Source organism: Anastrepha ludens, chromosome 5 (genome assembly GCF_028408465.1).
Source record: "Anastrepha ludens isolate Willacy chromosome 5, idAnaLude1.1, whole genome shotgun sequence".
In the NCBI taxonomy this organism is placed as follows: domain Eukaryota; kingdom Metazoa; phylum Arthropoda; class Insecta; order Diptera; family Tephritidae; genus Anastrepha; species Anastrepha ludens.
The window spans coordinates 122,152,346-122,168,615 of NC_071501.1; the positions used below are offsets into that span (position 1 = coordinate 122,152,346).

The 16,270-nt window shown below is 39.0% G+C and overlaps 1 protein-coding gene across 1 annotated transcript in view; it reads left to right on the forward strand.

The window, feature by feature from the left end:
- The window catches only part of LOC128864304 (uncharacterized), a 79,369-nt gene extending 64,847 nt beyond the window's left edge, over nucleotides 1-14,522 (forward strand). Inside the window, exon 2 of the mRNA XM_054103903.1 lies at nucleotides 10,349-14,522. Coding sequence (XP_053959878.1) covers nucleotides 10,349-14,500 — 4,152 coding nt within the window. The 3' untranslated portion in view covers nucleotides 14,501-14,522. The remainder of the gene's footprint in view (nucleotides 1-10,348) is intronic.
- Nucleotides 14,523-16,270: the final 1,748 nt, after the last annotated feature.

Below are 16,270 nucleotides of genomic sequence, written 5' to 3' on the forward strand. Positions count from 1 at the left end.
GAGGAGAAAATCTAAAACTTTGGTTAAATATTGAAGTAAATGCGTTAACAATGATTTTTCAGCTGATTTTCACTTTTTTACATTTCTTACCATCCAATGTGAATATCTAAGAAGTAGAGCAGCACGTTGGAACTGTTCATTCATTTTTCATTGAATGACGAAATCGAATGTCTCGAATTTTTTACCTTTTTGCTGATATGACTGCGGCAGATCCATAACTTTTGTATCGGTGACTGCATTCGAAAAATTAAATCGGCGGAAGATGAGAAATTATTGAAATTGCATGAGTTCTGGGCTGCTGATTTTGTTGCTTCCGCTAACAATCGTTCTGCTAGTCGGCCAAGTCGGCTAGTCAGCACATATGGAAAGGAACCTAAGTGGGGGAAAAAGAGCTCAGCATTCAAACGCAGATGTACGCTTCGAGTTTTTTAAGATAATTTGTCTGGCTTTCCAAAAATGCAAAAAAACTGCAGGCTGAGCTTAGCTTCAGAGATACAATGCTTTTGATCCAAATGTGTGCTGTTCTACAAATAAAAAATGTGTTTTTTTGATAATCATTGAAAAAAAGAAAAAACATTTATTTCAAATCGCTGAAAATATGCTTACATTTTTAATTTTAATTTTAATTTTGACTTTAATTTTAATTTTACTTTTAATTTTAATTTTGATTTTGTTTTTAATTTTGATTTTAATTTTAATTTTGATTTTCATTTTAATTTTAATTTTAATTTTAATTTTAATTTAATTTTAACTTTAATTTTAATTTTGATTTTAATTTTTATTTAAATGTAAATTTTAATTTTAATTTTAGTTTTAATTTTGATTTTAATTTTAATTTTGATTTTAATTTAATTTTAATTTTAATTTTAATTTAATTTCATTTTTAATTTAATTTCTCATTTTTAAGGCAGCATACATTTGGCTGTTTTTGGTTTGCTTTTATTGACCTAAACCGGTAAAGCTGCCCTGAGGGGCACATCAATTTTTTTCCATTGTAGTCATACAAAAACCGAAAAGCATTGGATAATTACTTTTTAAGCCTTTTTGGCCCCATTTACACTCCAAAAGTTACCAAGATGTTTTCTCCGGGATCTCAATTTTGCCTGTTAGAGGCTGTTAGCCTGCTAATAACCCTGTGTTAACCCTCTCTAAGTGAATGTGTTTTGTTTTTGCTGTTGTTAGCAGAGAAAAGATGAAATTTACTGAAAGTTTTTGTAATGCTTTCCATGAAAGCATTTAACTGAGAAATTTTGAAATTTCGCAATTTTATTTCAATCTGCAAGATGCCTTGCCATGCAAAAGTTATTCCATCTATGTAAGGTTTTTATAATACTAAACCAATCTAGTCCAATATAATGGCGATGTTGGGAACTAAACTGACACACTACCTCTAACTATGCAAATTGTGGGAAAATTCTCCAAAACAGCTTGCTTTAATTTTTTCCTACATCAAAAGATGCTTAATTGTTGTTAAATGAAAATTATAAAAAAATACAACTACAACAATTCGTTCACATTTCGCATTACAAAACATTAAACATTTTTTACAATCAATGCTTTCCAACTAACACTAAAAAATCATTATCTAACTGCCTTAGTCCCCTCATTTCCAAATAGCCGCCACAAAACCAACTACTCTACATATCTGATTACGCAATGATTTATTAATGATTGAGAGCTTTCGATTTGTGGAAAATTTATTGCCGGCTACCAACAACAATATGTTCACTATTTATTTGTTTTATGCGCGTATTTTCCAATCGATAATAAATAAATCCATTTACAAAAGCATGAAAACTAAATTCAGCCTTTCTTAGTTGTAGTTTTCAGATTCGTGAGAGCTACTCGTAGCTCTTCTCTAAATATATTTACAGTCACACCAAACAGAAATCGATTTAGCTGTGTATGTAAAGTAGAAAATCGATATTTCAGCGAAAATTACTTTATACTCTACCCATGCCTTGGGGCAGATTTGTATTGAAAGTGAAACCACACCTACTCTCCGTTTAACATTAATTTTTATTATTGAAAATTATTGTGACAATTAAATTATTGAAAATTATTATGACAATGGTCGATATTTAACCCTCCCTTGTACACCCGGGTCTTTTTCGACTGTGGAAGTGAATTTAACATATTTCTATTACAGCTTACGACTTGAGCTTCCAAGCTTTTTATATCCTTGTTCACTCCACTCGGGAGCATAGAGCCTCGACAAGCCTTTTTCAACGTACACGGTTCTGGTTTGTGATGCCATCATCTGTTAGTTCGCACAACATTGACCTTCGCCAAGTGATTGGTCGACCGTGACCTCTGCTCTCTTGCGGGTTCCAGTCCAGTGCCATTCTCATGATGCTATCTGGTGATTTTCTAAGCGTGTGAACTATCCATCACCGGTCTCCTCATCCGTTTATCTCCACAACGCGTAGTTACTGATGGTGTTCGGCCAAAATATTCTACAGATGATGCGGAGGCATTCGTTGATGAAAGATTGTAGCCTCTGTGTGATGGTATTGGCGATCAGCCATGTTTCACTTCCGTATAACAATACAGGCTTCACAAATGCGTTAATTATTCGCAGTTTAGTGTGGAGATGTGCGAACTCGCCCATACTGTATGCATTCGCCCGAACGCCGCCCTTGCTTTGCTTAGCCTGCAGTTGACATCTTCATCTGCTGGGCAGTCAGTCGTGATAGTGCAGCCGAGATAGCAAAAGCTCTCGACAAATTCCACTGGATAGCCGTCAACCATTTGAGGACTTGCTTTATTATTGGTTTACTCACATAGCCTTTGTCTTGGCGATGTTGACCTCCAGTCCGACAGTGGCTGCCAGCGTAACTAGTCTGTCCGCCTTCGCTTGCATGTCACTGGGTTTGTGAGAGAGAAGGAAGATGTCATCGACGAAGTCCAGGTCCTCAAATGTCTGGTGAAACGCTACACGATACCTCTTTTGTGCAGAGTTAATTGGCTCATAACTTCGTCTAGGATGATGGCGAGGAGAAGGGGCGACAGGTGACAACCTTGCCTTACGCCTGCGTTGGTGGTGAATGGCTGATGGAGCACAGCCATTTCAGAGTACTCGTAAAGAGCTCTGAGGAGGGGGATTATCTTAGCTGGAAATCCCTTTCTACTTAACTGAGTCTGCACCAGGTAGCTTCCTAAAAATTAATTTTCTAATCGAAAAAAGGCCATTCTATCCGGGTTGTTTTATAAAACGTGTCCAATGGAGGGTTAAGAACAACATATCGCAATTTTCGTAAATTTTTTTTATGAAAATATAAGTCCGAATAAGTCCACATTTCAAAGGTTGGTGAGAAATTTTCAAGGAATTGGTTCTGTCAAGGATAGAAAAAGGACTGATGAACCTTTAAATTATGCAATTTTTACTTGATAATTAATAAATGTCTTAGTTTCAATAAAAATAATTAAACTTGAAAGAATCAAAATTTTGTAAATTAAAATTTAAAAATAACATTTAGGCGCGAAAGACCCTTCACATAAAACATACAACTGCACTTACCATTAAACTTTTTTTGAAAATATTAAAAATCGGAGAAAAACCACGCCCATTTTTCAAATAACATAAATTTTGTTTTCTGTTCGCACGGCTGTTCGCTGAGCAAGAAGTGATTTCTTTTGACAAATCTTCGCTCACATTTTACTCTTACTAAAGGCGGCCGCCGTAGCCGAATGGGTTGGTGCGTGATTACCATTCGGAATTCACAGCTGGAACGTTGGTTCGAATCTCGGTAAAACCAAATTAATAAAAACATTTTTCTAATAGCGGTCGCCCCTCGGCAGGCAATGGCAAACCTCCGAGTGTATTTCTGCCATGAACAAGCTCCTCATAAAAAAAAATATCTGTCGTTCGGAGTCGGCTTGAAACTGTAGGTCCCTCCATTTGTGAAACAACATCAAGACGCACACCACAAATTGGAGGAGGAGCTCGGCCAAACACCTTAAAAGGGTGTACGCGCCAATTATATATATATATATATATATATATGTTGCTGCTTGAAATTATTTTACAATCCCACTCACCTTCCATGTAATAGTAATTTTTAAGTTCTTAAAAAAATATTCATTAACCAGCACATAAAATTTGCTCAAAACACTCTATATGAGTTATTTGTTGACAACGGCAGAACACTCAACTTTATTCATTTCAACACCAATTTGTTCAAATAAGAATGAAGTCCTCTAGGTTGATGTCCTGCCCTCGCACATTTTCTCTTTTTCCCATAAGGGGCCCCAAGCCAAGCTATGTTATTGCATTGACTACTCGGCTGTGTCGTTCCATAGCCAACGTTGATGCGGAAAAGTTGAGCTATTGCTATTCAAACGCAAGCCCCACGCAGAGTCACAATGTCTGCCTGTGTTTACTTACACTTACGTATATAAATATGTGATTATGTAAGTATGAATGTATTAGTGTGCCGGAAAATAAATTTCCAATAAAGGCAAAAACGCATGCAAATCAATAATTCTGTGCAGTATGGAAGCGTTTATCGTTGAGTGAAAATCAGAAGCAACGGCAGCAAAGCGTGCAGCGGCATATAAAATATGAAATTTGCTCGCTGCGAGGCGGTGGGTGGGTGAATATATGTATGTAAATATATCCGTGTAACAGTTACGAGTGAAAATGTGCTAAATATGTTCTGGTATCGTACGATGTGCCCATAATCCTCATGACTTTTTAGTATATCGAAATTATTGTCATTGTAGTTGTAAGAGCTGTTATGCGTACTTATTTACATACAGACATGAAATTTATATTTACCTTAAGTCTTTTTGTCTTGCTGCTGCTGCTATTGCTCTTTTATGACATTAATACTGCAAGTACATACATTTATTTATTTATTTATCATTGTGTGCGTGCCGAGGCATGAAAATTATTTGTAATATCCTGAGTGTAAGTGTTTTTTTGTTTGATTGTTTGTGTGTGTCATAATTTCAATGTTAAGTTTTATTGCTTTCGCTTAGTATTGCATTGTGTTGCTGTATTTTGATTGTTGCTTTTATTTTTCGTTCCAATTTTGTTATTCACTTTTATTGACCTTTTGCCTTACACATCCCTGAAGTGTTTTAGTGAAAATTGTTTTGTTCTTCATAAGAATGCGCTTTGCATTAAGGGAGGGGTACAAAACAATGACGTAGTTTGAGATTTTAAGAAAAAAATATGGCTTATTAGAAATCATATTCAATACATCTTTGAAATAGTTGATTTTGAATACTACTAGAATAATTACTAGCAAAGGACTACATTGCGAAGTGAAAAAAGAAATATGAAGTAATAAAAGTTGTGCTTCATGTTTTGATCACCCATCCTTTTGTAAGAAATAAATCAAATCAGTGAAATAAATCTTTTTGCCGCAACAAAAACTGGCGATGCGATGTTGTGGGTGTATACCCTCTAGTAAAACAAAAAAAAGAACTGTGGGTGGGCCATATAGCGTTTGTTTTTTGAACCACCTATTTTTTTGAGAATGGTAACACAAATGACATGTCAAATGTGTTCATAATTTACTTAAAGGTTTGACATTTACGAAATGGGACGCTATACGCTTGAACAAAATTGGGAAATATTGAAAACCTATTTCCAAAGTGGTGAGTCTTCTTCTTCTTCCTTGGTTACAGTAAATGGCGAGCGTTACCGTGACATGCTCAACGAGTTTTTGTTTCCAAAATTGGAGAGGATGACATGGACGACATTTGGTTTCAACAGGACGGTGCAACTTGTCACACCGCCAAAGTTACACTCGAACTTTTGGCCACCGTTTTTGAAAACCGAATAATCAGCCGAAATTCCGATATCATTTGGCCGCCTCGGAGCTGTGATTTAAGCTCGTTGGACTATTTTTTGTGGGTAGCCGTTAAGGACAAATGCCATGCGAACCATCCAGAGACGACTGATGCTTTAAAACACGAAATTGAAGTTGCCATTCATGAAACTGGAGCCCAAACAATCGAAAATTTGCTTAAAAATTGGGTTGATGGAATGGCCTACTGTAAAGCCAGTCGTGGCAGTCATTTGAACGATATTATTTTTCATTCATAAATGACAATGTTCAAGCTTCAAAATAAAGTTTGAGAAAATAATGATTAGTTTTTTTTCTTTATAGCCGATTCAAAAAGCAAATTTTACATGGCCCACCCTATAGATACATAAATAAAGCGATTTTACACGTCCAATGATCCAGTTGTTATAAAAAAAATTAGTAGATCGTGATCAAATTTTTTAAAATTTTGTTTTGATAGCTTAGGATAAAATACTCGTAGACTTAAAAAACGAAACTATTTGAGAACAAAATTCTATTTTTTTGCTTAAAACTTCTTTTGAAAATACAATAGTTTGTTGCACTTTATATAAACACTAAAATTTAATAGATTTTAATAATTTTCTTTTAGTTTTTTAGGATAAAATATGCTTGAAATTGAAATTTGAAAAGGTCGAGCCAAGGAGCACCAGGAGATTTGGGGGCCCCTAAAAACTCAGGCTAAAAAGCCCATTGTATTTGAAGCTCTGGAAAGAGGGTAGATAGTCAAGGAGGGAAGGAGAAAAGTATCAGAGAAAGCGATGGGAAATAATAGAGACAGAGATAGAGATAGTTAGTCCTGTGAGAGTTTTCCAGATTCTTTGGCAAATCTGTAAATGACCTCCCGTTTTAGAGCACGAATATTAATCATTCTCATGACATCGGAACCAAAGCTCGGAGCCCTGCTCTAGCAGAGGCAGGACACTCACAGAGAAAGTGGTCAGTGCTGTCCGCTTCCTCCAAGTACAACAGATACATTGGGTCCTCAATGATTCCAATGGTGGTCATATGCTGATTCCATGGGTTGTGTCCAGTAATATTGCCGACCATCAACCGAACGTCTTTCCTTCTAAGCTTAGTAGAAAGTTCAACAGTTTTCTGTTCGACCTTGTCACAAATCACTTTACAGTTCTGGAGCGTTCTAGACCGTACCATCCCTCTTTATGCGGATTGCCTACATAATCGCTGATCAAATTCATGATTCCTGCGGAACTGATTTCGGCTATTGGCTCTAGTCCCTGTGGGGGAACCCCTAATCCACGGTTGGCCAATTCATTGGCAATCTCGTTTCCTTGAACACCGAGTGTCGTGGAACCCATATAAGTACAAGCCTGTTCTGTCTTGCGACAGAATTAAGCTTCTTGTTACATTCTTGAACAATCTTTGAGGTTTGCTTCGCGTTCTCCAGGGCCTTCAGGGCAGCCTGATCCCGCTCTATCTCTAAAATATACTACTTAATAAACAAAATAATTTGAGAAAAAAGTGCTATTTTTTTGCAAAAAATTTTTTTGGAAATAAAATAATTTTTTGGAAAAAATTGTTTTGGTCGCCGTTTAAAAACACCTAAAATTTATAGATTTTAATATTTTAAAAATTTTTAAAGATAAATTATAGTTAAAACACAAAACTATTTGAAAACAAAATTGTATTTTTTGCTTGCAAATTTTTATAATACTTTGTTTTTGGAAAAACGAACTTTTGGAAATAAGATATTTTTGTTGGCCAAAATTTTTTTGGTCATTAAAAACTTAAAAAATAAAATTTTTAAGCTTATTTTTTAATAAATTTTAAAATGTATTTAATGTGTAAAATTATGGTACCAAGTTTTTGAAGTGAAATATATTCGTTTCTTTTTAATATTTTTGGAATATTGTTTTTTTAATTGCTTAGGATAAAATATACAATACTTAAAAACAAAAAAACAAATGATTTGAGAAAAAATTACATGATTTATTTAAAAATTTGTTTGGCCAGTTTTTTTTTAAACACTAAAATATTTGTTTTATTTATATAATAAACTATGAAATTTATTCAATGTTGAAAATTAAAGTAACAAAGGTTTTTGAATTGAAAGCTCTTCGGTTCTTTTAAATATTTTTGTAAACGTTTTTTTAGTTTTTTACCATGAAGTATACTTAAAAACAAATCTTGTGAGAAAAAAATATATTTTTTCGTCACAAATTTTTGGAACAAAACATTTTTCTTATGCAAAAAAAGCGCCCATCAGATTTTTTTCTAATTCTGATTAAAACATACTTAGGAAACAAAATTGCTTGAGAACAAAATTACATATTTTTGTTAAAAATTTTTGGAATAATATTTTTTGGTAATTTTTGGAAAATACAAAAAATGTTTGGCTTATTTTTAATAAATTTTGAGATTTACTGAATGTTGAAAATTATCAAGGTTTTTGTTTTAATTGAAGGGCCTTCGGTTTTTTCAATATTTTTGTTAGTTGTTTATGATAAAATAAACTTTAAAAGAACAAGTTTTGTTAAATATTTTAGAAAAAAAAATTTAAAAACAAATTTTCTTTGAGAAAAAAAATTTGTTTGAGAAAAAAATTTGTTTTCTTTCAAAATTTTATGAAAACAATTTTTTTGTGGTTAATTTTGTAAAATAATAACACATTTTGAGATTTATTCAATGCTGAAAATTATGGTATCAAATTTTTGAAAGACTTTCGATTATTTTTAATATTTTTCTCAAAGTTATTTGAGAAAAAATGATTTCAGAAAAAAATATTTATAAAAAAATTTATTCGTCAACAAATTATATTTTTTGGTAAAAGTCTTTGGGAAAATCTTCTCTGGTAATCGTTTGAAAAATATATTGTTTCCAGTTTTTTTTAATAATAGCTCAGCCCACATTCTGTAATTCCTGCTAGTTGCTAGTTTCATAGTGCGATTTCTAGAACTTTTACAGTTATATTCCAATATGTGCAGAATCAGCGAAAAGTCATACAAAATACTGCTCTACCGAAGCGCTCGTACATTACTCCCGGTTGCAAATCTGTGGACACCTTGCCACTTACATTAGTAAGCTGTTACACGGGATAGGACAATCTCCAAAGTACTTAGATCGCTTGACATGTAATCGCTCAATATGAAAAGGGACGTACATGCGTGCGACGTCTACTCCTCTCAATACTATTGACCCAATTATTTTATGATGCCGAAGGTGGTATTGATGTACATTGCATGTATTTGATAATTTTTGGCTATACTAGGCAGAGATGCTTTCCTCTTCTTCTTTAGATGGCATTGAATTCGAGAAGAGGGCGTGTTGGTGACCCGGAGAACGAGTCGCAGAACCGACAATAATCGTTTGACTATTACACGAGTTTGTACAGATAACTTGGCAATCTGTAGGGACGTGTAAGAATGCCTGTAAACATTTTCACTCTGGGTTTCTTTTGTAAAGTGTTTTTTGCAAGGTTTATACATTTTTTACAGATTGTACTTTCCTAGTAAGAACTTTGCCTGAGACAAACCTACAATGAGCTGCGATTTCAATATATTACAGTAACCTTGAGAGACCACGGCGTCTACAGAATCTATTATTTGCAGAAAACATCGAAAAAAACGTTATTTCATTAAAAAAAGTAAGGAATCATCTGCGAAATTCATTGAAATGGAATTAGGTATTCCTCAGACAACTGAATACTGCATTTTGAATAGGTCTTTAGGTTTTTTGCAAGTTAAGTTCGAGGGAAATAACCAACTGATGCCGTTTGCATGATAATCTCACCGGTCAAGAGTTCTCAGTACCTAAATTTCCTAAAAATAAGTAAATTATTTTGCTGTTCCATTCTGCGTATTCACCTGATTTGACAGCCTGTGATTATTATCTGAACCTGAAAATCCATTTGTTGATGAAAGGAAGACGTCATAAACCATATGAAGCTATCCTAGACAATACTCCGAAAAAGGACAAAGAAAATTCGTTTGATAATTTACAGAAGCATTCAAATTTGGAAGCAGAAGGAAAATAATAAAAAATTTGAGGTGTATATTTGTAAAAAGTTCGGTTTATTTAAGAGTAGAGGGTATGCAACACTATATTTTGCTTTTCTCCCTAGCCACCCGAGCTCACTAAAAACTTTATGCTAATCGTCATGTGAGCCTGCGAATGCTCTTAACTTTCGCCACACCGGCGCCTTGAACGCAAAGAAGTTATGCTACGCAACTTATTTTGCTGCTGGTTTGAGTTAAATGCCACTCTCGTCAACCAGGAGAGATAGAGAGAGTAGTCACTCGTCTCGACACAAAGTATGAGCGGTAATTTAAATAAATGTATGTAGATAAAATAGCTGATGTGAGCTGTTTAAGAAGCGAAGCTTTTGAAACGTGTCGAAGTGTGAGGGCTCTTAATGCGCTGTATATTCGCGCACTAATTCCGGCTGAGAGAATTTTGTGGTGTTAGAAAAATTAATAATATTAACACAATATTAACATTCAATGCTACAACTAAATTATCTATGCCACCCAATACTAAACTCATGCTCTCTCTCTCTCTCTCATTCCTTGTAGGATTCAGCTTCATCTCGCATACCGCGCCTAGATGGCGCCTCACGTATTCCATTACCCGGCAGCTTGCGACCACCCAGCTCAACTGCACAGACCGTTACCGGTATAGCAGCACGTACAACGCAAATTTTTCAGCGCGCATCCACAGTTGGATTCCAACAGAAACGTCCCGCAACTTTGGCTGGTCTGCGACCGTCCATTGTGAGCGCGAATTCACTTAAACGCAGCGCATCCGGTGATCACATCACCAACGCAGTCAACTTGGTAACCAAGAAAACCACTACAGCAATTAAAAAATGGATAGGAAGGCCGGAGAAAATGCCTCCACCGACTGCAGTCCCTAAGATGGCACAAATCGAGTCGCAAACCAAAACTAAACGAAAACAAGCACCACAAATGGATGACCCAGTTCCGGATCTGGCTCCGAAGAATGAATATTTCTGTACACCACGGCCACTCACGCGCTCCGATACATTTGTACGCACCGACAGTCCCGACGACATTACACAGTTCGCACCAAGCTTGCTTACACAATCTACACCAGCACCACCCACTACCGGGTCGCTTACAACCACACGCATAACCCGTCCACCGGATATCAATGAGACAACGAAATTGCTAAGCAACAATACGCGTCACGCACTATACACCACCCAAAGTCTGGATATCAGTCTATTCAATCCAGCGGCACAACTAGGCGAAACGTTTGAAACAACCATGAAACGTACAATGACGCTCGATGAAACGAAAGAAGATGTGACCTATCGCTATTCACCGCATGCAAGACAAACAATACTGAAACCCAATCTTACTACAACCTTGAATGTACCCGCCTTACTTGGTCAAACTATGAATGTGGTCTCCTCTGCGGAAACTTTTACACTGAAGTCCCAGGGGATCTCTAACGCCACCACACTCTTGGACACTACACCAGCTATGGGTGGAACGAGAATCGTTGACTCTGCTGATGCAATCTCACCCATTACTAATGCCACTTACTCAAATCCTGATTCGCTGGATAATCTACAGTTATTGGAAGACGTGTCTGCGCCGTCTGGTTTCTTAGATATGGATCTAACATTACAATCAGAGAGTGCGAGCGAACATGAAAAGACCCGCGACAATTTATTAGACTGTTCCGTCTCCTCAGAGCCAGATGAGATGAATAGTACGCTGAAAGCGTTGGCGCCAGAAAAAGCTCACATGAAACTGCCACTCAACTCGACGCTAAATACCGAAAAGTTGCTGGATCTCACCACCGACATGCTTTCGCCGTCGAATCGGGAAATTCACATGCTGAACCTGACCAAAGATTATCTGGGCTCATCGCACATTAGTTCGGGCAATACCAGTCAGCTGCTGTACATGACCCAACAGCAAAATACTCTTACTGATCACAACACGCCTGACTACAACCCCGTAAAGAAATTGCAGGAAAAGAAGCATTTACTAACTTCACCTCAACTAGCACTCAAAAGTGCCCACAGTGATTTGGTGCTGCCCACGCGCACCCCAGATGACGAGCCACTAAGCATGCCAATGGAAGTCGATGCGAACACATTGCTGGCAATGGGTTCACGCACAGAAGAGTTCTATGCAGCGCGTGAAGGTAAACAGGGTCAGGCGGTGGGCATCGCCACATCGCTGCAGGATGTCAACAATCCGAATGTGAGACAGAAATCACGTTACTCTTTCGGTTTGGATCTCACCGAGTCCACACTCGATTGCTCAATAGAATTGGTGGATGTGTCACTTTCTTCGAGCGCTGCTCTGCATCCGACTGCCCACAATACCATGGCTGCTCATCCACAATCGCCTTCTTTGCACGCCCAACCACAACACCAGCAGGCATTGAGGCGCCAAACTTCTTTTGAGTTGGATGAAAGTCTGGGTATTTTGACACCCGACCAGATGAAGGAGTTTCTAGACTCGTCTAACACTAACAACACAAACAACTTGGAATTGCCTCTAGCGCATAACGGCAATAAAATGGTAATTCATCATATGCGCATTGATCAGACGCCATCACCGGAGGAACTGCCACTTGATCCTGTTGAGGTAAAGACTGACGTCACAGAACTTTTACTGTCACAGCAACACCAACATCAGCCGAATATTTTTGAGTCGTCTATAAATCTGCAACACCAGCAACAATTACAGCAGCGTCAGCAACAGTTACAGCAACAACAACTGCAGTCTAGCTCAATCAGTACTGCTGAACCGGTCTCCACACACACAGACACCGACATGTCATCTAAAACGTCGGACGCAATGACCAAATCCAATGTATCGAAGATTTCGACCAGCTTTATCACTAGCGTTACCAGTGTAACAAGTTTAGACACTGGTTATCAGGGCGATGGTGAAATGTCACGACCTGCTTCGCGCGGCGCCTGTGACCACTCACCTTCAAATGGGCCTACGGCACGCAAATGCGGCCACGTTTCACGTCAACCTAGCTTTAATCAACAATTGCAGCAGCAACAAATGCCACTAGTGCGCCGCCAAGATCCAATGACGGACTCAGATTTTTTCACTGAATCCGATGCGGATGACATCTTTCATCGTGGCGATCGACGCGCGCAAGTAATCGATGGCCAATTGTATGGGCCGATGCTGCAGCCAGCAGCCTCAGTGTTCATATCCGAGGATCCGGAAGATTCGTGCATGGAATCGTCGGGCATATTCACGGATGTCGAGAATAGATGTGACGATGATTTGGCGCAAATGCGGCGTCAGGACACACAAGACGCAATGTTGGATATGTCGCCGGAAGGTGAGGGCGATGATTCCACCGAAACAGTGAAAAGCAATCGGGAAGCCAGCAAAAATGCCAATGGGGGCGAGCGCGCAAACGCAAATAAAAGTGAAATTAATGCCGGCGACGACATAATTGTAAACACAATGGCGCGAAATGTTGCCGCTACAACACTCGGTCAAGGTCAATTGAGTAACAGCCAAACCTCTTCTACAATACATAGCAGCATGAGCACCGATCGCCTCTCCGCAGCGACGCTCTCCAATCGCACTTCATACTGCAGTGTCGACGGCAACACAGTGAACGCGGACTGCAAAAGCTTTTCATCGCTGGAAGAAGCTTTTGATGAGAGCACCTCGGCGCACAATATCAGCGGCACAATCAACACCACGTTTCTAAGTCCAGCAAGCACTGAGTGCGCAAAACACTCACCGCTCTCCACGACTGGAAACGAAGAGTGCGCTGACTGCATCAACAGTCGGTGTGGCGACGATAGCATGGCTAGAGCTGATACACAACAGCACGCGTCAGTGCATAGAGTAACTCCATCGTCTAAACACATATCTTTAAATTCGCTCTCGACAGTTGCGGCAAAAAGCGCCGCATTTGGTGGTGCTAAATTAGAAAACGACGAAAACAGATTCGTTTTAGGTTTGTCGGCATCGCGCGGGCGTGTACTAATTGAAAGGGAAACACTTTCGGAATCGGGTACGGCTGGCACAAAAGTAGCCTGCGCCTCCTCATCATCTTCAACGACCTCGTTATCTTTAGACAACCAAAGCAGCAACAACAGTAAGAACATACAACGATACGCATTAGAGGCCGTAGCTGTAGCTGCCGCAAAAGCCACAAACGCCGCGGGTGGCACAAACAAACGAACGTCGCGCACGTCGAAATTCGCATCCGCGCATAATTCGCCCAAACAATACGCATCGAGCGGGTCGGTCGCGAGTGTAATTGATAGCGGTACGCCAGCATCGAGTGTGCGCAAAAAGCAGACACCCAACAAATGGGATGCAGTGATGAATAAAATTCAAAGTAACAAAGGGCTGCCTAAGAAAAATTTAAAAGAAGTGAAATCAAAAGTGTCAACATTACGCCCCAGTAATGGGGTAAGTGTTGCGAGCGGTGCTGTTGGCAACGTTGCCACAAAGGGCGGGTCGGGTCGATTGAATGTCGGTGGTACACAGGCGCGCTCAAGCGCCAACTCCACACCACTAATACGCCGTTCGCCAACCTCAACTACTGGGAGCGGCACCATGAGTCCGCGCACCAATAGGATGTTGTTGCCGCTGCGGCCAACGGATAACGGCACACAACGCAGCGGTAGCGGCAGTCCAACAACAGCGCAACAAGTGACAAAGCGACTGTTCCAGGGAGTTGCCGCTAAGCGGTAAGTTTCAGCCAAGGCGAATTTATTACAGGTGACAGCAAACACATATAAGTAAAACCCTACATGTATTTGTTGTTGCGTTTGGTGCAAGCATCATGTCAAAATCAGCAAGCAAATGTAAACATACGAATGTAAACATACCAATACGTACAAACAAAGCATATCATTTTGACGTAAGCCATACCTACGGCGAAAAATTCAGCTGGGTGAATGCTGTCACCTTATTAAATCCACCTTGGTTTCAGCTTTTTAAGTTTGGCTACCAAATACTTGAAAGTAAAAATAAAATAATGCAATAATAAAACACAATAAATATGTACGCAGGTGTGTGTTTTTCACATTCCATAGCGCCTTATCTGGCGCGGCTTGGGTGATTTTCGCCTGTATGCGCTGAAAGATAGTCTATTAGACAACTAATTGTTTGGCTGAGTATTTGATATTTGCTTATCGCTTCCATCTTTATGCCTTCACACTGAACAAGTGGCGATACCGTTATCATTTGCAAATATGCGCGCACACATACCTACATACATTTTCTGTTTTCGGCGTGTCTGGTTTTGTGGTGTTTACGCGCCACAAATTTAGCTTAACAAGCCTCTTGAATTTGAGAGCTTATTTGTATAATTTAAAAACGAAGTAGCTTCCATTGCTCCAGTTGACTTAGCATTTTGGTTTGTATTCGAAACTATTCACTGATGTAAGCAAATAACCGAGGTGTGACTGTAAAAGCTTGTAAGTATTTTTATGGCTGGTGCGCACTATCAGAGTTTATTACTTGCCTGACAGTATTATAACGGTTGTTTTCAACACAACTCGAGGTTTCAGCTATTTTTGAATTTTCGTAGAGAGCTCATGAATTTCGCACCTTCAAATCCGTTTCGCGTGCTGCCCAAGTAGGAGGATTCCTCAGAGCATGAGTACCCCTTAGAGACATTTCATTCCGGACCTTTTGATTCATGTTTGCTTAACTGCTATTCATTGGTAATTTCCATGCGATGGTCCTAAGCGCAAACAGGAGTTAGAAGGATTTCCCATCTTTTTCCCACTCACACAGTTACTTAGTTTAGACGAGCCACTTGCTACAAGGCGCCCGTTTGCAGCCGAACCTAACCTGGTAGACATTCGCTGCAAAAGCAGCTGGATGAGCGCTTAGACGAAATACGTCGGAGTGGCCTCACCAAGACTCTCTACTCGCTTAGCCGTAACCTTAAGATCCATGCGGGCTGGTCAGTACATCTTCATTAAGGATGCTCTCGTTGCGCAGAGAGCGCGACGTGGACGTGAGAACAAGAATTGAGGGTATGCACTTACAACCGCGACCACGACACCCAATTGCCCATTGTGTTTTTGCGTGGTGGGTCTAAAACCTTGCGCACAACCAGATATACTGGACAGCTTAGCCTTCTCACATTAGCTTGGAAGCTACCTAGAGGATACTTGGCCGAAGCCAAGTTGTGAACTGCTTAGACCGTATGCAAAAGAATCGTCTTGGCCACTCCTAAGTAAGTGGCGATCTGGGACTTTCTCCACTTGCGTGGACTTATACACACAGAACCATCCTCCCTATGGTCCGAGGCCCTATGCTCCAACCGGAGAAACAGGAACCGTTGATGATGAATTAAATCTAGAGGGATACTGATATTAGATTATTTATACGAGTATTTGTTTGTCTGCTCGTCCGTCCAGTCACATGATAATTGGAGTAAAAATTGAGATCGGCTAAACTTGGTACATCTATTTTTGGCGATCCACGGAGCTTCGGCTGCGATTTCTT